The sequence below is a fragment of the Uloborus diversus genome, chromosome 2, assembly GCF_026930045.1.
Source record: "Uloborus diversus isolate 005 chromosome 2, Udiv.v.3.1, whole genome shotgun sequence".
Lineage (NCBI taxonomy): Eukaryota > Metazoa > Arthropoda > Arachnida > Araneae > Uloboridae > Uloborus > Uloborus diversus.
The window spans coordinates 202,633,021-202,654,852 of record NC_072732.1 but is presented as its reverse complement, the minus strand read 5'-3'; the positions used below and the strand labels follow the sequence as shown (position 1 = coordinate 202,654,852).

Sequence of the window (21,832 nt, the reverse complement as noted above, 5' to 3'; positions counted from 1 at the left end):
CCCAACGCTTCCTTCACTTCATCGTCCGAATGAAAATGTCCTGTAATGCTCTCTTAAGTAACCCAAAGATGTGAAAGTAACAGGTTGACTAGTTCGGACAGTACGGGGGTGCTCCGAAACTTCCCAACAGAGAATTTGTTTAGGGCCATCTGGGTTTCCTGGGAAGATCCTTGTGGATGATAGTGTGAACCGTTCCTTTACTCAGGTTGAGTTCGTCACTGATTTCACTGGTCTAATCTTTCGATTAGCTCGGATTATTTCATTAACGAAGGCAATGGAATCATTGGTGATCTCAATGTTTGATTGGCCTGGTCTCGACAGATCTGATGTCGTTTGCCGCCCTTAACCGTACCACCGCGCTTTCCGATCTGGACGCATCCATGGATAGCGCGACTTTTATTTTGTTAACAGCTTTAACCGCTGAACGGCATTTGAGATGCATACCGCTTGCCACCCTTTATATAGTACTTGTGCAGTGACGCTCTAATTGAATCATTCATTCTGATGTTATTGCACTTGTCCACTTTTCATTTGGGCAACCCTTATAGATGGAGTCAATTGGTTATTTAGTAGTAAACAGACCAGTTGTGGCCGGTGCATAATTGTGCTTCAGTAGTGGCCACTTCAAGGTCTATACTTGAAAAAATAGGATTCCAGGCTTCTCAATGAATTTAAACGTGCAGGAGGTATTACCTTCTGCACGTTTGAATCCATTGGGAAACCTGGAATCTTATTTTTTCAAATATAGATCTTGAAGTGACCACTACTGAAGTACTGGCCACCACTGGTGTGTTAACCTAATAAGTAGGTGCGGTAGGTTAGGGTTATTGGCATGATTAGTATCATGGGCGGTAGTACTAACTTAGCAGAGCATTTTTTTTCTGCAACTTTAACACTATCCGTGGAATTGGAAAGTAAATTACACAAACCAATTAGATAGTGTTTGACCATTGAATCCTACACTATTGAGCCATTCCACAGAAAACGCATTTTGTTTTACATGTGATGGCTTAGCATTTCGATTTTTTAAATAATGATAAAAAAAATTTTTTGCTTAAAAATCGCACATGAATGTGATTTCTTGGGCAATATTTCTTCCGTTGCTTTTGCTAATTATTCTTTTTCAAATAAAAGACATCTACCACGTGCAGGGCGTGTTGTTTTTGCCATGAAGCGCTTATATTCTTTCAATACCAAGTAGAACTCTTAAATACTTTTCTTCTTATGCATAATACATATGTTTGTTTATGTTACTGTGAAAGACTGAGATTGGAGAATGTCAATATCCTCTGGTGATTTACCTTAACTCTTACATATTTACCGTGCTCTAGTCAACGTTGACGAACACGGATGTTTTTTGACCGGATGGCTTCGAACTCGGGACCCTTCGGTTACAAGTCAGACGCCTTAACACGGCTTCCGATTTACCTGAAATATTCGCTCTTTCGCAAATGTCTTTGTTATGTGAAAGTAGACAACTACTGGCAAACGTTTACCTTCACGGTAACATTCAAGCCCAATATATATCCAGAATTTACTTTCTCGGGGAGGGTTAAAGAAATCCTTTCATTTACATAAATTAGGGTCTGGTGGGGGAAAGTGGTCAATGGGGTAAAGTGGTCATTCGTCAAATAAATGGCTATAGCTTGGAAATCAATGTTCGAATGAATGTGAAAGTTTTATTATAGAGTAGGGCAGGTAGAAACTACATTTTGAATACAAAATTTTACAACTGGAAAAATTTTATTTGGTAAAAAAAAATATTTTGTGTGAATATGAAAAGTTTTTTAATCTAAACACCTCTTTTAACTTCCTTGGGAAATTTTGTTTGTTAGAATTATGAACAAATTGACTGCATAGGAAGCTTCTTACATGTCTCAAGAACTCTTACTCATTAGCAGTTAGCTGAATCTCTTTTAGATAATTTTTTAGAACAATTTAACTAAGATGGGGTAAAGTGGTCATAATATTAGGCTAAGCAAATATTGTTCTTCTAATGTCACTTAATCGTTATGTATAACTCAGATATAAATTAAATATTAATTTCACTTAATATGTATTGTTTTTACAGTAAACGGTATTGTTTTTACTGTAAATATACGATGCATATACTTGTGTAGGCACGTGTATAGACGTATTTACATAAATCCACCAATAAATACGTATATTAGTATCTGCAAGTATTTTTAATCAATACAGATATACATTCGGCTTTTCACGTATGTACTCGTTATATATATAACCACATATATACTCAGGTAGATACGAATATACGCGTATGTACTCGAATAGACACTTACATACAAGCATATGATATACAAGTAAACAGGGTGAGTTTAAACTTTTGAGCAAATTATTAAAATGTGTTAGAGGGGAGGATATGAAGCAAGAATCACACAGAAGGAACATATGGTCACAAACAGAATGCTGACGCGCTACATGCACGCAAAGCCAGCGACTGATTAATGCAAAGAGGTCACAAATTTATTACACACAGACGATTTTACACAACATTTTAGGTCTCAAGAAAGTTTTAAAGCGATTGATGAAATTTGTGGCCTGCAGCTGTAATACATGTGTGTCGCAATCACAAACCACTCTCTGTTGCAATAACGAGACTTTTGAAAAAGTTTCATCTGTCGCTGCGCCTTTGTTGCGACTATACGCAGTCTTTTAACAACTGCTCTAAATATTTCTTAAAAACTAAAATGTTGGGGGTAAAATCATCTTTGTGTAACAAAATTGCGATTTGTTTGCATCTATCAGTTTCTGGCTTTGTGTGCATGTAGCGCGTCAGCGAACATAAGTTCCTTATAATTCTTTGCTTCTTATCCTCCCCTCTCACACTCCTTAGATTTTACCCAAGAGTTTGGATTCATTATGTAGGCATACATGTATATAAGTTATATACTCGTGTATACATACATCTACTGGTATATGCCCATAAATGTACGTATATACGTCTATACAGGTATATAATCGTGTTTGCACGTATACATACGTATATACTCGTGCTTCACAATATATATATATATATATATAAATATATATATATATATATAAGAGTAGACACGTACAAACACGCACTGGATGTATCCACGTATTAACTCGTGTATACCCGTATATGTGTGTATGTACACTTATATATGCGTGTATACGTCTACTGTACAAGTATATACTCAGGTATGCACGTAATTACTCGAGATACAAGTGCATACACGCATATGATGTTCGTTTACATGCGTATATACTCGTACGTAAATGTGACACGTACGTACACGTGACACGTATATACTCGTGTAGACATGTATGCACTCCTGTAGGTAATCACGTATACATGCTTACATACCAGTGTATACGCGTATATACTTGAGTAGGCATATGCATGCACGTATCTGATGCATACATATATCTACTCATATATGAACGTGTTTACTAATGTTTACACGGCACGTATATACTCGTGTACACACACATATGCTTGTGCATATACTTGTAACTATAAAAATAACCGAAATTTACAAATATTAGGGTTGTATACAACGGTTTTGCATCTATTTGCAACTATGATCACTTTACCCCATGCTATGACCACTTTCCCCCACCCCATGGGGTAAAGTGGTCATAAATACGAAGGGAAAAGAAATTGTTATAAAACTACTTAAATCAATATTTATTTTCCTAAAACTCAATGTGCTGTGTTCTTTAATAATGCAATGTAAAATAAAAACAAAAAAAGTTAAAATGTTTAAAGAATTTATTGTATCTATTATTCACATAAGTTGAAAACCTACGATTTTATGACCACTTTACCCCACCAGACCCTACTATATCAGAAGTATAATTTTGTGTGAGGGTACCTAGGGTGCTGGTTTAGAAGTTAACTGTCAAATTTCCCTTGCAACGTTACTTTTTAAACGTGAAAATGTGTGCCCTTCCCATCTACTCCTAAATACTATTTAGCTAATGCCAAAGTTGAAAATAATCTCCGACTGCTTTACTCTCTTGTTTTACTTTTATGTTTACTTTGCCATTCTGAGTTATTGTAAACCTTTCTGTTTTACACCGAGGAAGAGCCTCAAAATGACTGTTAGAAAATTGTATTCATCTTTCTACCATTTTTATTCATGATTTTAATTAAGCTGTGACTCTTAGCTTCACATAACTTAGTTCAAAAGTTTCGAGGTTTTTATGAAGATTGTTGTTACCGTAACTAATAGTTTTCACTTTTTAGATTAAAATTTCCGTTTTCACAAAGACAAAAGTAAAAATTTAGAAGTTTCACAGATTACACTAATTAGTCATCTGCCGCTCTTTTCACGCCTAACCAAAATAAAGCGAAAACACTTCTTAATTACTAAATTTAGACCTCAAGCTGTGTCCGTCAAGCATTAGGCTTGGTCTTAATGGCTAACTAGGACATTTTGGAGGAAACTCAAAATTTCGCCCGCATTCAACAAAGCACGCAATACTGTTGTCGGCCAAGGGACACACCCATCCAACTTCTTAGTACGACACGTGTTATTGTGTCCTAAATACCAAACCTGGTCATTTGTGCTCACTGGATAGGGCTAGTCTTTGTATAAAGTTAAACGAAAGTCATCACAGAAACAAAATATGAATGGAAAGTGTCAAGATTCATTACATTAAGCACGTTTTAAGGTATAAAATGAGTAGCGGGTTCTTCTGAATGACGTCGAATGAAGCAGCAACGTAGATGATTTCATTTACTTTTGAGCAAAAATATTCAAAAACGTAACCTTTGTTAAATAGTTGCGCTTTGGGAAGGAAGGATTATCGCGTAATTTTAATTCATTTGGAAATCCCTGTGGTACATGAATTGAAATTTAATAATTGTAAATTAAATTTAGGTTTTATTATCAGAATGTGATTTTAAATCTGCACATATTAAACGGTGCTAAATACAATGAAATTCTAAACGTTGATGTGTTTATTGATAGAGAATGCTAATTTTTTAATGCTAAGAATGCCTTAAAATTATTTAAGGTATTTAGGATTAATACTTTGCTTTAAGAAAAACATTTCAAAGCAACACATAAAATAAAAAATAAAGAAATAAAATGCAATTAGTGTATTAGCAGCAGAAATACACGAAAGATGCATTTGAACTCACTAGATAGGGCTAATCTTTGAATAAAGTTAGACGAAAGTCGTCACAGAAACGAAATGTAAAAAAAGTGTCAAGATTACATTAAGCAACTTTTAAGGTGTAAAATGAGTAACGGGTACTTCTGAGGGGGGGGGGGGGGGTGACGTCAAATGAAGCAGCAGTTGGACGATTTTATTTATTTTTGATTTTACACAAAAACGTTTAAAAACGTAAAATTTGTTAAACATTACGGTTTGGTGGAGATAGATTATCGCGTTATTTCGTTCATTTGGAAATTCCAGGGGTAATAAAACTGAAACTTTCGTAGTTGTAAATGAAAGTTTATAGGGTTGATTATTAGAGTGTAATTTTAAATATGCACAGATTAAACGATACTCAATGCAAAAAAAAAAAAAAAATTCTAAAAGTTGATATGTTTATAGATAGTAAAGGCTGAATTTTCAATGCTAAGATAATGCCATTATTTGAAGCGATTTAGGATTAATACTTTGCTTTGAGAAAAAAATTTCAAAGCACAATTTTTAACACCACATTAAAATATAAAAACACAAGTAGTGTTTCAGCAGCAAAAATACATAGAAGATGCATTTGAACTGACTAGATTGGGCTAGTCTTTGTATAAAGTTCAACGACAATTATCACAGAAACAAAATGTAAAAAAAAATGTCAAGATTCATTACATTAAGTAACTTTTAAGGTGTAAAATGAGTAACGGGTTCCTATGAATGACGTCGAATGAAGCAGCAGTGTGGACAATTTCATTCATTTTTGATTTTGTTTAAAAATGTTTAAAAACAAAAAGTTTGTTAAATAGATATGTTTCGGGGAAGAAGGATTATCGCATTATTTTAATTCATTTGGAAATCCTCGGGGTAATAAATTGAAAGTTTGATAGTTGTAAATGAAAGTTTAGGTTTTATTATTAGAGTATGTGTTTTGAATATGCACATATTGATTGGTGTTTAAGGGGTCACAGTGCCTTTCAGACATTTTTTTTTAATTTAAGTAAATTTCATTTTTCTTTGAAACCATAACATGCAAACTTATTTCGTAATCAATTTATTTTCGAAATTTTAAAATATTGCCTATTTTTTTATTCAAAAAATTTACAAAATATTTAATTTTTTTAAGGCTTTTTGTTTTTTCACAAATTAACTTTTTTTTTGGTAAATGATCACAATAATCTCTAAAAATCTGTGCATTCATTTACTTATGTGTTTATTAGAAAATTTTCTGTGATTAATTATGTAAAAAAAACATATTTTTTTAAAAAAATAACTGTACTGTAACCCCTTAATACAATAAAATTCTAAAAGTTAACATGAGGCAGTGAGAAGCAAAGGTATGTAAGTGCCAAAACTTAAAATTTTGAAATAACCCGTACAAATGGTAGGTGAACCACTCCTTTGTGTTCGAGCAAGATATAGTTCTAGTAGCCCTAGTAGGTTCTGTTATGCAGCAAGATTTAGAAAAATTTTACAATGAAAGCCTAGCTAGGACCACAACTTAAAATGCAATTCACAGTAGGCGCCGCTTAATGTGATCACGGTGAATGTTATCATTCGCTCAATGGTATATCAGAATCACGAAGTCCCGGAACACTTGTATATTAACATGTGTTAACAAAATCGGATACTGTGATCAGTGTCTTCGTTTATTGTTATAACTTTTTCATAAACTTTGATTTTTTCCCCTTATTTTGTTCCTTAATCAACAGAAATGCAAAGGTAAACGCTGACAAGTAGCTTCCGCGAAAATAAGTTCCCTTCTTGCCAGTTAAACAGAAGAATTTGTAAAAACTTTACTCTAAACGGTCAAACATTTTATCCATGGAGAAAAAGTGCAATGATTTAAAACTTTAACTTTTACGGAAAACATTTAAAACACTTTGACAAATTAACCATGATGAGTCAAAGCAGTAGAACTAAATATTATTACATTGTTAGTCACAAAAAAAAGAAAGAAAATCGTGAAGGTATTGAAAACAATGTAAATCTAAATGAAAATTTAAACAACAAGTGAAACCGTGATGGAAAAGAACATGAATATGCTTTGAAACTGCGGTTTACGAATTTCAGAGAAAAGGATGCGTCTTTTGTGCGTCCTGAATTCTTTTCGTTATTGTTATCAGTCGGTTATTGTTATCAAATTGTATTTGTCCCAAAGTAATCACATTAAGCGGCGCCGTACTTAAAACTTAAAAATGTCCAATTACATTCGTTTTCTTCTCACTGCCTCATATGTTTATGGATAGTTTAAACGATGAATTTCCAATGCTAAAATAATGTCTCAAATTTATTAAAGGTATTTAGGATTAATATTTTTCTTTAAGAAAAACATTTCAAAACAACTTTCAACAGTACATACAATTAAAAAAAAAACAATTATTGATTACCGTCAGAAATACACAAATGATGCATTTGAAACATTAGCACCTCTTTTTAAAAATATTTTACTATCCACTATTTTCGAGCATTATGTAGCTACTCTCTCTCTTTCTTTTCCAAAAGCATTTGTCAGCGGACTTTCAATTTGAGAAGCACATAGAATGTTTGATTCCAACTTCTGCATCACCACAGTTTTTAGAATTCTATGTTTCTTTGGTTTTGCAATGCCTCACTGTCATACACCATCAATGGGGTCATTTTTCAAGGGAATGGCAGGTGGCAGATTTTCGACTCTGGAGGTTTCCACTTCAAAAACATTACGATAAATCTCTTTTGCCTCATATCTGCAGCATAATATACGTATTGCTTTTGCAAATGTTTTCGCAGTTTTCTGGAGAGCTTACGCGTGTTTGGTTTTACTGCTGGAATACTGGAATATATGAAAAACCTTCATGCTACTTTTTTTTCTGAGTTGTAACATATCAAAATGTAGAGCTATAAATAAATGTTAATTCAAAAATGACAAAATTCTTTATATATTTTTTTAACTAATAGCTGTTATGTATATACAGGGTGTTCCGTTTTAATCTGCAAGACCTTTATTTTCGCAACCGTTAGTCCTACATGTATCTGCCAATTGCAAAAATGTTCAAAATCAGCTGCAGAGTTAGGATATTAAAAGTTTGAAGTAAAAATAAAAATGAGTCAAACATTACAAAATTTAACTTTTTCACTTAAGCCCCAGGTCCCCTAACTTATGTTTAGGGAAATAATCTCCATTGAAAAAAAATTCCATCACAAAAAGTTTTAAATTAGTACGACCAATATTCACCCAGATATGAAACGCATCGTTTTGTGACTAACACCGCTTTTCACTCGCCTTCAATAGCACCTTTTGGGAAAAAATATAGCGGTTAAAAAGTGTTTAAAATTACATGTGTTTATAGAGTGTTATTTTCAAATTATTCGAGGTTCTGTAGTGTGTTTTTGCGTACCACGGCATAACATTTGCATTTATTTTTGAATAGCAATAAAAAATATAAATATCTGGTTTTTCTTTCTTTGAGGAGATGCCATTCTTTTGAAAGAGCGATAAGTTCCAATGTCATCTTCTGTATGGTTCCTTAAAATTTTAAACTTTAATATCTCCTTGAGTTTTGGTAGCACAAATGTCAAGTTTTTTGGGTTAGTAATGATTTTCAATGGAGATTATTTGTCTAAATATTAGTTAGGGGACCTAGGGTCCGTGTAAAAGTTAAATTTCGTATTTTTTGACTCATTTTTATTTTTACTTCAAACTTTCAATATCTTAACTCTGCATCTGATTTTGAACATGTTTGCAATTGGATGTATACATCTAGGACTAAAAAATAAAGGTTTTGCAGGTTAAAACGGAACATCCTGTATGTAATAACTTCCTCTGTTCAAAACTAAATGCTATATTTGAATACTTTTGTACACTAAACTAATTTTTTATCAACACTAATGTATGTATTTTCTTTCGTATATTTCCTGGACTATATTATTATTTCATAGATTGGTAGGTACTATTATTTGCATTTTTTTCTGTATTTTAGTAAGAGCTATCTATATCTACTGTATTGTGATACAATTGTTTCATCTTGGTGATTCTTGTTATAATACAGAGTAGCATGCATAGAGAAATTACTATTTTCCCTACAGGATTCAGTTAACTTTACTTTTTTTAAAAAATATTTTAATTGTTGTGATTAAAATGTGTCAAATATGTTCATTATAACGTATTATTCATTGCGAAGAAATAAAAAGGAGGGAGTGAAGACTTTCATTCATGAAACCCAGACTCCAAGTCACGTGATACATTTTAAAGTAAAGTATTAAAAGAAATCGGATTTCTTTCACTTGTTTCACGCAAAGTGTGCCAACCATTCGTCGTTGTTGAGTCACGTGACTTAGGATCCTTGGGACAGCTTTTGCTAAGTCAATAATTGGGTTTGCTCCCTCCATTTTATTTCCTACTCTAAGGTATTATTAAATAATTGTAATAAAACGTATTTGTGTTCGGAGCCTAGGGATCTCAAATGATAGGGCATTGGAACCGTAATTTAAAGTACTTGAGTCAATTGACGTTCCGGAAATGTTTTTGTTTCTTACTCAACTTGAATGTATTTTCCACTCTACATTATGTGCTGTATGTATGTATAAATAGAAAGAGACTTAAAGAAAAAATGGAGTTAAAGTAAAAAAAAAAAATATTTTGCAAATTTTTTTTTTTTTTGACAAGAACAAATTTATAAAGTTAGAATAATTTCAATCGAATGAACACACCCAATAAATGAATAACTCACTTTTTATTTATTTATTTTTTTCAACAAAGTTTCATATTTCTTTTTCTCAAATGAATTGGTCCTGCAGTACATTTCTAACAAGAAAGCACCTAGAAAGTACTGTGACTATCCACTGAATGTGTATGCTCATTCTCTGGGTTGTGGCATTTTATTTTCGTCTCAAGCCGCAAAAAATCTGGAGGCTGAACCTTAAAAGTTTACCACTTTTTTCAAAGAATAAAAAAAAACAACATATCAATTAAAATGTCTTGCTGTTCAGGTGCCGAATAGTAATGTTACGAATTTTTAAAACTAAAATTGAGCTTTACTGCATTTGCATTGGTAGGACTACCCTATTTTAAGGACTAGCCTATTGGATAGGTCCTGCCTATTTGGATACGATAACAGTATTTTTTACCGTTATAAATTGTTAACTATAAAGTTTTATTCTAAGAAAGTGCAACTTAACGATGAAAATAGGGCAGTTGAGTAGCAGTCATAGCAGTCTATCTCTTACGAGAAAAATCATGCAATTTAGGATCTACTCTTAGCTAAACATATAAGGTGTTTTTTTTTTTTTTTTTGCCTTTCTCTCGCAAGTTTATTACACTACTCTACGACTTCCACTTTTTGCATTTGTGCTACATCCAAAAAAAATTTCCTTCTTTTACTAATGATTGTTTTGATAAAAACATAGAATGTAAAAGTTGTACAATTAGATAGATATTCAAGAAACTTATGTCTGTTTCTTCATTTTGGAATTTTTTTTAAACAATGAAAAAAAAAAAAAAAAAAAAAAAAAACGAGATTACGGCAAGAGAGATAAAAAAAAATCTTCATCTGCATATTTTACTTTAAAGTGTGCACTACGCAAACATTAAACAGCCAAAAAATCGAAACTGCAATTTAAACTTAGAAATCTCTTTCACGCTTTAGTTTTAGTTTTTTTTTTCTATAAACGAGGAGAATTGATTGCGACCTCCCGAAAACTTAAACTTGATAGAAGAGAAAGACAAAGAATAGAAAGAAAAGAATAAAAATGTAAATTGCAGACGAGATATTGGGGATAAACTTTTTGTTCACTCCTTTGAAAAAGACTTTAGAGTAAAGTTGGGAATACATTACTGCGTTTGGAGGGCCTTTTTGAATTTTAATCAGCCAAGAACAACTGCTAGAAAATGAAATTAAATATTACTTATATGCCTTTTTATAACTAGTTTTACTTTCAGATGAGATGAGTTTTGCTTGGAAATAAATCTGAAGTAGTGAAATCAATCTCGTAGTTTGTTAACTATTCGTAGAAATTGGGACTTCGTTGGTAAAGTAATACATTAGTAAACAAAGTAAAATTAAATTTTAGTTTAACCTAGTTTTAAGTTCAGCAATACGATGAGTGTGTCAAATTGGGCCGTGCACATCAAAAAGGCTGTCTCCTCTCCTTTTTTGATGGAATATAACAAAAGTTCACTGAATCGCGTCTTCATCGTCACCAGAAGGCCAAATTGATGGTAAAGTGTTATCATCAAGTAGTTTATCATCCCCAAGCAACAATGTGGCGAAAGGTATTGCGTTAGACTGATGTCAAAACACTCTGGTTTTATTTTACTATAAGTTTTGTTTCTTTATAGTTGCAGTTACTAGAATAAAGCTAATATCACTGCAGTTTACTAGAATAAAAAAAAGTTATTTATTGCTCTTGAAGCCTAAATTAAGCAGCAAACAAATTCAAAAGAGAAATGTCGCTGTATACCTTACTTTTAAACCCGGAAATGCAGATTGTAGCTCAACAAGGCAGTGATTGGCTTTATTTGGACCCCAGTGACTTTATAAAAGATACCGAAGTATCGGGTGGGAGATATGATCTCGTGCTGCATATGCTGCACACATGTGCATGAAATGTGCGCGGGAGTGGTTTAAAAAAATACCGAATTATCAGTGCCTTTTCTATTTCCTTTTCATTAAGATTAACTTGAATTTTTTCATACAATTTTTGAGTTTTTAAAATGCGGTTTAATAGGTTTTTGTATTCAGCTTAAAGAACTTTTCAAAATGTAATTTAGTTTCATATTATTTTTTAAAGTTTCTTCTTCTCAGCTCTGCGTTAGGGAAACTTGACCAGAGTTGGCTTTGCTTAGACCTATGTTTCTAATAAGGGCAAATCGCTTTTTTTTTGCTAAAACTGCTGACGAAGATAATTGAATTTAGTATTTTCACTTGGAATTTTTTCTCATTTTTAAAGAATGAGTGAAGCATGTATAAAATATGGAATAGTTGAGCGACATCGATATCGATGTTTGAGGGTCGATGTTTTTTCTAACTGATATTTTGAGTTTGATGTTTAATATTTTAACGAAAATTATCCTTAAAAAATGTGAATATACTTACAGTTACGATGAACGCTTTATTATTAACTATATTAACGAACAATTTGTTCATTTTGAAAAAGTAGTTATTTTAACTACTTCACTTTGCCTCACATTTCCCTATTTATGGTCTTTTCACGCACAAGTTGATTGTCGATCAGGCTGAGAATTTCATCTGTAAAGTTCTAGGCAAGAACTTATATTTAGGCAAGGTTAGCATTGATGACACTAAATTGTTTTATTACTTAGCCTTTAATTCCAGAGTGAGTGGTTTATGTGTTATTCTGCAAATATTTTCAGTGGCTGAGGATTTTTTTTTTCAAAATGGTACACCTTCATAAGAGTTGCAATTTCTATACCAATAAAAAAATTCTGGGCATTTATTTACGTGGAATGTAAATAAGCTCTTTTTTTTTCCCTCTCCTTTGCTAACGGGAACTACTTCGTAGACCACAAGGAATATTTTTCAACCTGTACCAGGAAGCAAATAACGAAAAAAAAAAGAAAAAACAATATTCAATCATATTTATCCTATCAAAATAAGCATTTCTCAGAAAATATTAAAAATATTAGGAAACACAAAATTGAAATTTTTATTAAAAATCTTACCAATACATTTAAACACGAACATCAGACAATTCAAGGAATGTAAGTTGGTATTAAAAAACAATGTAAATAATTTTTTGTTACTTATGATCAACAATCTGGATTTAAATTATTATTAGCATGCCAATTAAATCACCATTGCTATTTTCATACCTAAAAAAGTTTTCCCCTACTTTTCGCCTACAGTTAAAGTTTTCTCTCCCCTTAAATATATCAAAAGGCAAGGTTGAAACTAAAAGGCAGGGAGGGGGAAGAAATTTCATGTCGGCGAAAAGTAAAGGACACCGAAAAAAGAAAAATCCAGGTATTTTATGCTACCTAATTGGCTTTACTATTTTATCTTTGTAAAAAAAGTCGAACCATGAATAATTTTGGAAAATTCTGCATTACTATTTTTGCTCATTCACATCAAGTTTCATTTCTTACAAAACCCTCTCCATCTATTTACATAAAAGAAAAATCTTCATCCACATTAACCAAATTAAACTTTAAATACTTACTTGTCCGTCGACTAATTTTCCTTCCTTTGACTCTCCTTTGGAAAAGCTTTTCGAATGCTTCTTTTCCCCCTTCAAGGAGTGATCCAGCGATCCAATTTTAGGGGCCGCTTTCCATTCTAATTTCTTGCTGCTAATAACCTAATGGATAGAATGAATAAGCTCATTCGGAATGACAGGAATATACGAGGCATGGTTATTGATTCGCCTCAACTGAAAGACATTCACAAGAAAATTGAAGTACTTTGATAGGAATTACACGAAACACGATTATGGCTTCCGTGCTGCAGTCAATGTGGGAGTTTCGTTGAATTTCATTATCATTTTTGAGAGCTCGGAGAAGTTTTCTTGGTATTAATAGGTTCTCGGGAATTAGAATAATGGTGAAGGTTATTAAAATAGATGATTTGCTTGCACGGAAATCTTTGATGGGGTCGAATTTCTTATTTTTCATGTATTTTAAACTTGGTTGGTTTGTATTTTTTTTCCTGATTCGAAAATGCGTAAACAGTGAAAGTTGATAAAAGCAGTGCTGAAAAATAGTTTGAGGCGTCAAAAAGTTAGAAAAAAAAATCTTTCGAATTTTCAAAATTAATTTGAATTCTGAAATTTAGAATTCTAATTACGTTTTTCGCAATCACGAGTTGCTACAGGACCCTACTCATTGGTTACTACCCCACTCACTTCTTTCTAGAAACGGTTCCTGTCCCTCCTCTTGAGCGGTTACGTGTGTAGAGTAGTGTATGTGTAGGCTTGTGTGTGTGCACGTTGACGTGTGTGTATGTAAGTAAAGGCAAGTGTGTGTATGTGTGTGCGTGTGTCTAGGACATGGACGCCACCGACCAGGAGCAGCGGCTACCGGGAGGAGTCGCGCCCGGGGTTGAAAAAGGAACCAGGCATCAAGGGCGGTTAAATGAAAACAATTAGGAATCGTGATTGCTCAAAAAAGAAAAAGAAAAAAGAAAGAAAGAAAAGAGAAGAAAAAAGAAAGAAACCGTTACTGAGTAACTGAGTCTTTCGTTTGAAATAGGCTTATACTGTGGGCAGGTAAAGGGTAGTAACTACAAATTTTTCCTTTTTCATTATTTTGTATTTTTGTCATCTCTTGTACGTTACCTTTGTTGTACAAGCTTGCTTATTTGGTTTCCGCTGAAAAAAAGCGCGAAAAATTGCCTAGTTCAAACATTTTCTTATTGTTAGTAATGAATCCAAAACGCCTTTCTTCAAATATTTAGAAAACTAATTTCTCCAGATACTACCGTTTACCTACCCACTGCTGTATAGATTTTTTGTGGAAATATTAACTAAATAAACATACAGAAATAACAAATGTAATTTAAAAAATAATCATACATTACCTGAAATTATGATTTTCTCTAAAGGTTTTGCGAGTTAAATTACAGCTTTTTTTCCTCTTAAAAAGTCTGATCAATAATTGGTAATAAAAACAATGGGCAAACTTAAGCTGGCAGAATTTCAAAGGCTACCCAAATCCCAATTACTGCAATACGACGCTTCCAGGTTAGGTTACCCCATTTACAGAAACGTTTCTGAAGATTCGTGTTTTGCGCAATTATTTACTACTGTAAAACTTTTACTAAATTCTATAGTACAGAATGAAACAACTCGTAGATACGAAGCTTTATTTCACGATTTTATATATATGTTTCAGAGAACGTAAAGCAAGCTAATTTGCAGTAACCATACATTCTAATAGGTGTTATTATTTCATATCAATTGAAAGGGTGAAAATCATTTAGAAGAAGTTTATAATTATCATATTAAACGTATTAAAATTAGGTACTTTTTAAGAGAACACTTGTTTTGTAGATATACATATTTAACATATATGCACGCATTAATTAAATCTAAAGTAGTATTTAGAAAACTATTTACAGGGTATAAAATATTACTTAATATCAGGGTTTGAAAATATGATATTTTCGAAAATATCGAAAACATCCGATACTTTGATATATATCGGATATTTTGGTATGTATCCGATATTTTCAATCAACCCAAACTAAAATCTTCAAAATAATAAATGCATCTTCAAAACACTCTTTATTTTCTTTTTTGTTATTTCAGTATGTAGACTTAAAATTAAGGTTTCTTTTATTATTTATATCTAACATTTACTTTGACATTTCTATCAATTTTAATGGAATTAATTTAGCTTTAGCTGTTTTACTCATTTTTCTTCTGTTAGCTAGTATCACACAGCTATAATATGATTGAGAAATAAGAAATATGTATTAAGTGGTGCACAGTCATAGGACATTTTCTTTTTTTCTGACCAACGTTTAATATTAAATCAAGCACTTTTAATCGGAGTTAAAATTGTTACATTACTAATAATTTTATGAGTATAAAATAAAAAAAGCAATATTAAATTACTCTGTTACATTAATGATGTATTAAGCCACCTTAAAAATATAGTACATAACTTTTTGATTATTTTCAAAAATAAATGCACAATATTACTATGATTAATACAATTTTTATGTTGAAAATACCGTGCTTGAAAAAATAAATATCAAAAATATCAAAATATGATGATATTTTCAAAATAAATATCGGATATATATCGAGATATATATCGACTGATATACAGGGTGATCCAAAAGTCACGACAAAATTTCAAGATGAATAATTCTAAAACGATTAAAAATATAAAGATGCGGTTTGCATTGAACGAATAGAAAAGAAGCCGGGTTTTGTGTGGCAACGAAACAAAAACAGTTCTGTTTTCGACCAACAGGTGGCGCTGTTGCTTTTTATTTCTCCATAATTCTTACACTACAGTTAAACTAAGAGGGCTTTCTCAACTATGGACAGCATTTCGATGCATTTAAGTTTCGACTGGCATTACCTGCTGCCGTTGCTCCTTTTTGCATCATTTGTTGCTTTGCATGATCCTACATCAGAAACCCTACAGCGCCATCTGTTGGTCGACAACAGAACTATTTTTTTTTCATTGCCAGACAAAACCCGGCCCCTTTTCCATCTGTTTAGTGCAAACCGCATCTTTTTATCTTTATTCATTTTCGAATCATTCATTTTTAAAGTTAGTACTGACTTTTGGATCACCCGGTATATCGGCGAACCCTGATTAATATTCAATTTTTTTATTTGTATCATTATGTAGATAATTATGGATCCATTTCAACCCTAGTATGACATTGAATAAAGTTATTTCTGAACAGTTTTTGCGCATTATTAAATATTTAGAAAAATCACATTTTCATGTAATACAAGTTATTCATACTTAGTTATAACTTCTGGAACAGCTGTGAATGAATGTAATAAAAATATATCATTTTCAAAACAGAAGTATACTTAGCATTATTAACGTAACATCATAAGTAAACAATAATTGCTTACATTAGTAAAAATAGTAATATTGGTTCCTTGAATAGCTTTGCACTTAAATGTAGATATATAAAATACCCAGGTGGCTGTATTTAGATTGAAATAAGGTCGCATAGAATGTCCTAAATAGTTTAGAAATTATGCCATTAACACTGTTAATTTCAAGTTTCTGATTTTTTCTTTTATTAAAAATGCTTTTCAAAAGGACGTACGAGTATGCCGAAAAAGGAAACGGTTACATTGTATTTAAACAGAGGAACATTTCGTGTGAAAAGTGCATTAGTTGTTTTGGTACATAAACACTGAAACATAAGTGTATTTCGCTGTTGATAAGTCATTTGCGAAAGCGTTCCGGGTTTTTCCGAATCAAGAACAAAACACAAGAGACATATCGATTTCTACTGCTTCTTGACATGTTTGTGAGATAAAACATTTTTGTACTTCGAGAAAGTAGCCATTTTAGTGCATTAGTGACGTTATTAACTTTATTATAAGTAAAATTACATATTCGTTAACAGCTAGAGGGCGTTACGTACCTTTCGTTGATAATCACTTAGCAGACAAAGCATTGAATTAGCATGATATCGTCAATAAATTGGCTCGTGGAATTGTCCACTTCCTCAAAAGGTTATTGTTACACGAAACATTTTGTTGACCAAACTGTTTGTTTTCCAAGTCCTTTTACCTACATGTTTTATGTCAATATATTGGTATTATAGATTCCAGTTACATTGTCAGATAGTTTCGTGGACACACTTTTTCATTCAGAAAAGATAAATCGTTGGATTATTTTTTGTTTAGAATTTCAATGAATGTTAAATTTCACCTTCAGATAATTCCATTGGTCTTTTGTTAAATCAATTGTGAACAATCATTTCGTTTATCATTTTTTCATGCACCATTTTATCAACTGGCACTCTTCAACAAATTATTTCACTATTTATCCTCATTCATACACTCGTAATATTGCCAATTATTAATTAAACGTATTGTTAAATATATTTTCGATAGTTTTAACTGGCATTACTCTTTGTCTACTGATCAAATTCACCGACTTTCCATTTGACTAATCGGTACGTTTAACTGTTAATACTATTACCATGACCATCGACCTAGAAAAATCCTACGGGGGGAAGGAGTATAAAACTAAAAATATATAGGAGTTAAAAAATAAAATTTAAAATATTTTTTAAAACGATAATTAAAATTTACTTTTAATAGCCCCTGCCTAGCATTTTGGTACTCCTGTTAGAGGATGCCACATTCCTCGTACATCCATGCAACCATCTTCTGCGTCGAACTAAAACCATGTCTCCAAGTGGGGAACTATCAACATGTAACACACCAGAGGATAAGGGGCAGGACCCCAGGTGCCTCAAGCAACGAACTTATATTTCCGTGGTAAACGAACTTCTATTTTCGTAGCATCTTTTCACGGAATGTTGTGTTTTATTTTGAGATTAATTTGTCAAAATATTAGGATTACTGATTTTTGTTTCGGTGATCCCTTCTCTTCTTTGCACTCTAAACACTCACTTCATCTTTTGTAGGGTGACGTTAAAGGAAAAAAAAAGAGGTCTAAGGTCGATGGATAACTGGGCTCCTGATGTGAATAGGTCTTTTTTTGCTCTGAACCAGAATCCGACTGTGAGTATCACAATTCTTCTTTGATGAAGCCACTGTAATTGATTTCTCTTTCTAGTACCTTGCTTTTAAAACTTACCAAACTTTCCTGTTCTTCGTTTTATCAGAGTTTGCATTACACTTAAACCTGTTTTTGTGCAGTAGAGAAGGACCGCATAAAAAGTCGCTCAAAACTTTACGGGTAGTTATAAAAAAAATAGCTTTTGCAACGCAATTGAAAAACTTTTTTTACGCTGTTTACAGGGACTGCATAAAAATGTCTTACATAGAAAATAATCAAAATAATAATAATAATAATAATTACGAAATAACTATAAAACGCTTCTTGAAACAAATTCAAGACACTGCAGCTACTTAGAATGTTCGCAAGCCTTTTATAATCTGATATACCTATAAAATGCACATGCTAGTCTTTTTTTGAAATTTTATTCGCGTATGCCCTCATTTATACTTACAAAACTCTTTGAAACGTATAGACATTATCCTTCGTAATCTGTCAACACGCGAACTTTCTTCAAGTAAATTGGTTCAAAATCACTTTCATCACTTGGAGAAACTACCTAGTACTCGTTTTATAGGTAATTTCGTCAGTTGAGTCCCAATTTGGTTAAAGCTTTCATGTACCACATAAATAAATAAATAAATAAAATAAAAAAATAGACAGCACAAAAAAAGTCTGTTTTATTAAACTTCATCATGGGCAAGATGGCAAAACAGAGTTGACATCAAGGGAAAAGAAGCGAATCATTATTATTTTTTTATATATCACTACTCAGTTCAAAACAAGTTGAATGCAGTCCGTACTTCACAAAAAATTTTCATATTCAAGTAATTAAATTATATTTTTAATTCAAAACTAAAACATTTGGAAAGTCGTGAAAAAACGTTTTTTATTCTTTGGTTGAAATGAAATTATAATGATTACTTGAAGGCTTCACTTTAAAGAGATAATCTTTATTTTCGTCGAAAACGTAAGTGTTTTGAAACATATTGTTCTAATCTTTAAGTTTGGAATAGTGTAATACTTGCGGAGCATTATATGCAGTACGTTGTAGTGTGTTTCGTCATCTATGTGGAATGAAAACAATGAGTGTTTCGATTTTAGGGAAGATCACACAGAAAAAGAAAATATATTTGGAAAAATAATAATAATTATGGTAAAAATAGTTTTCGAAAACAAAAGTTAATTTTTATTTGAGGAGAAATTAATATTTTTTTCGATTAGAAATAAAATCATCTAACAACGTAAAACATAAATAGAAACATTTAAAAAATGCTATATGTAATGATAATAAAAAAATATGACACACTACATATTATGCTAAATTATTAACGATATTATTACTTTTAATGAAATCAAATCGGTTTGCATTAATTAAATGAAAATCACAGAAATGATACAAATATTACTAATAACTAGTACAGTAAAAACTGAAAAGTTGACCACCTTTGTAAGTTGACCACCTGTCTAAGTTGACCGCTTTTGTCAGGAACGGAATTAGTCCTATCTTATATAATGAAGGAAAACCTCTCTATCTTGACCACCTGTCTATCTTGACCACTAATATACACCAGCTTTGGTTTGGAGTATTATAAAAAAACCTTTGTAAGTTGACCACTTGGCAAAAGCATTAGATTGTACTAAAAGTGTAATCAGTTATGCATCAAATAATCAACCAGACATTTAAAAAAAATGAATTTTTATGTTTCTATCGAAAAACATTATGCTTACGTTAAGTTCCAGAAAATGCGGCAAACTTCATTAAGGAAGTATTTTGTTGAAAAGTAGATTACCATAGTTACAAATGTACAAGAAGAAATCAAATGAATAATTTAAGTCACTTTTGATTTGTAATGAATTTTTAGGAATTGTTAATGTCAAGTAAGTAGTTTTTCATAAGCAATGGGACTTTTTTTTCTTCGAACGATTTACAGACATTTTAAATTTGTATGATAATTTATGCGTCATTCTGGTAAATAATCTATAAAAATATTTAAAAACATTTTACTTATAGATTTAAAGTAATGTTAAACAATGAAAGTGAGTTTAAAGTATTCCAATTAGTTAAAACATGAATGCATTTGGCAAGAAATGACAAACAAACAAACAAAAAAAAGTTTTCGTTACTACCCTCTATAAGTTGGTCACCTGTCTAAGTTGACCACCCAAGTACTGCACCACAAATGGTCAACTTACACAGGTTTCACTGTATAAGTTAATATAATTACATTTAACATTTAAGACTTAAAAGAAAATTTTATAATGTGTTTTGTAATATCTGAATCAACTACAAAATATGCTAACTATAGCATTTATTGTGCGACATAACATAGAAAGGTGAAAAAGCTTACTAAATTAATAATTATAAAAGTCATATTTTCCACCTTTTTTTTCTTAAACCAATATCGCTGAAAGAATGTATTTAGGTTTAACATTTCTTTACTACAGCGCGTTAAGTTCTTTAGTATCGCATTAAAGAAAAAAATATTTTCATTAACCTATTTAAAACCATAAAAAGGATTTGATTAATATTACTAAAACATAAAATAATTAAGGAAATGAAATTCCGTTTTGTTTAACGCATTTTTTTTCATCCACCAGTCATTAAACGAAATGCTTTTGGGGGAAATGTTTGCCTGTTAAAGAAAACTTAAAATGAATTTCACGTTTTATTTGAGCGCATAGTCAGGTATAAAATGAATATTAATTCACTTTTAATCTTTTTATTCAGTTGCTTATTTAATTGTTATTATTACTTTGTATTTATAAAAAGAAACTTAGGGAGAAAGAGAAAGTTTTAAAACGCCAAAAGCGTTGCACAATTATCTGTTTTTCTTTCTTTTTTTTTTTTTTTTGATTTTAACTGATAAGGGTACACACTAAAATAGCAAAAAAAGTAAGTATTTCCACTAAATAAGTGCTTAACTTAGACTCTTCACGTGTTAGGAGAATAGTTTTAAAATAATCAATACAGAATAATCAGTTCTAAACTGTTCACTGAAGATGTCTCAAATTTTTCAAAACGCTTATTGACACATATACTTTCGTATTTGAGAAAATGTAAGGAGAAAATGCAATTTTCTCCTGAAAATTATATTTTAAAATCATTTGTATCGCATAAATGTCTAAATTAAAACTTGTTTGAGCTTCATTGAACCAAAAGCTCTAACATCCTTTTTTTTCAATTGTTTTTGTTAAAAAGGCTAAGTAACAAACAAAAAAACAAAAAAAAATATTATGTTGTACCAAATTGAGGAAAAAAAACACGCAGAAGCACCCAGTCTGCAAATAACCGAAAGCGTAAAAACTTAGTTTAAATTTATTGCAGACAAAGACGAAACTTATGAGTCTGTTTTAAAAGGTTTCCCCCTTTTAAATTTAGAGTTGACTATTCAGTGTAAAATATATAAAAAAAATGTTTTAAATCAATGCAAGTTAAAAAATGAGGTATTTTATTATTTTTGGAGATAAAAAATGACATTTAAAAAAAAGTCCAACATCGAAACAATAAAAAAGTTTAATTAA

General features: G+C 31.5%; 1 protein-coding gene across 1 annotated transcript in view; it reads right to left on the bottom strand.

Annotated features, from left to right (window-relative positions):
• Positions 1-21,832, bottom strand: part of LOC129216760 (calponin homology domain-containing protein DDB_G0272472-like) — a 110,472-nt gene that overhangs the window by 385 nt on the left and 88,255 nt on the right. Inside the window, exon 9 of the mRNA XM_054850977.1 lies at positions 13,294-13,431. Within this exon, the coding sequence (XP_054706952.1) occupies positions 13,294-13,431 (138 nt within the window). The remainder of the gene's footprint in view (positions 1-13,293; positions 13,432-21,832) is intronic.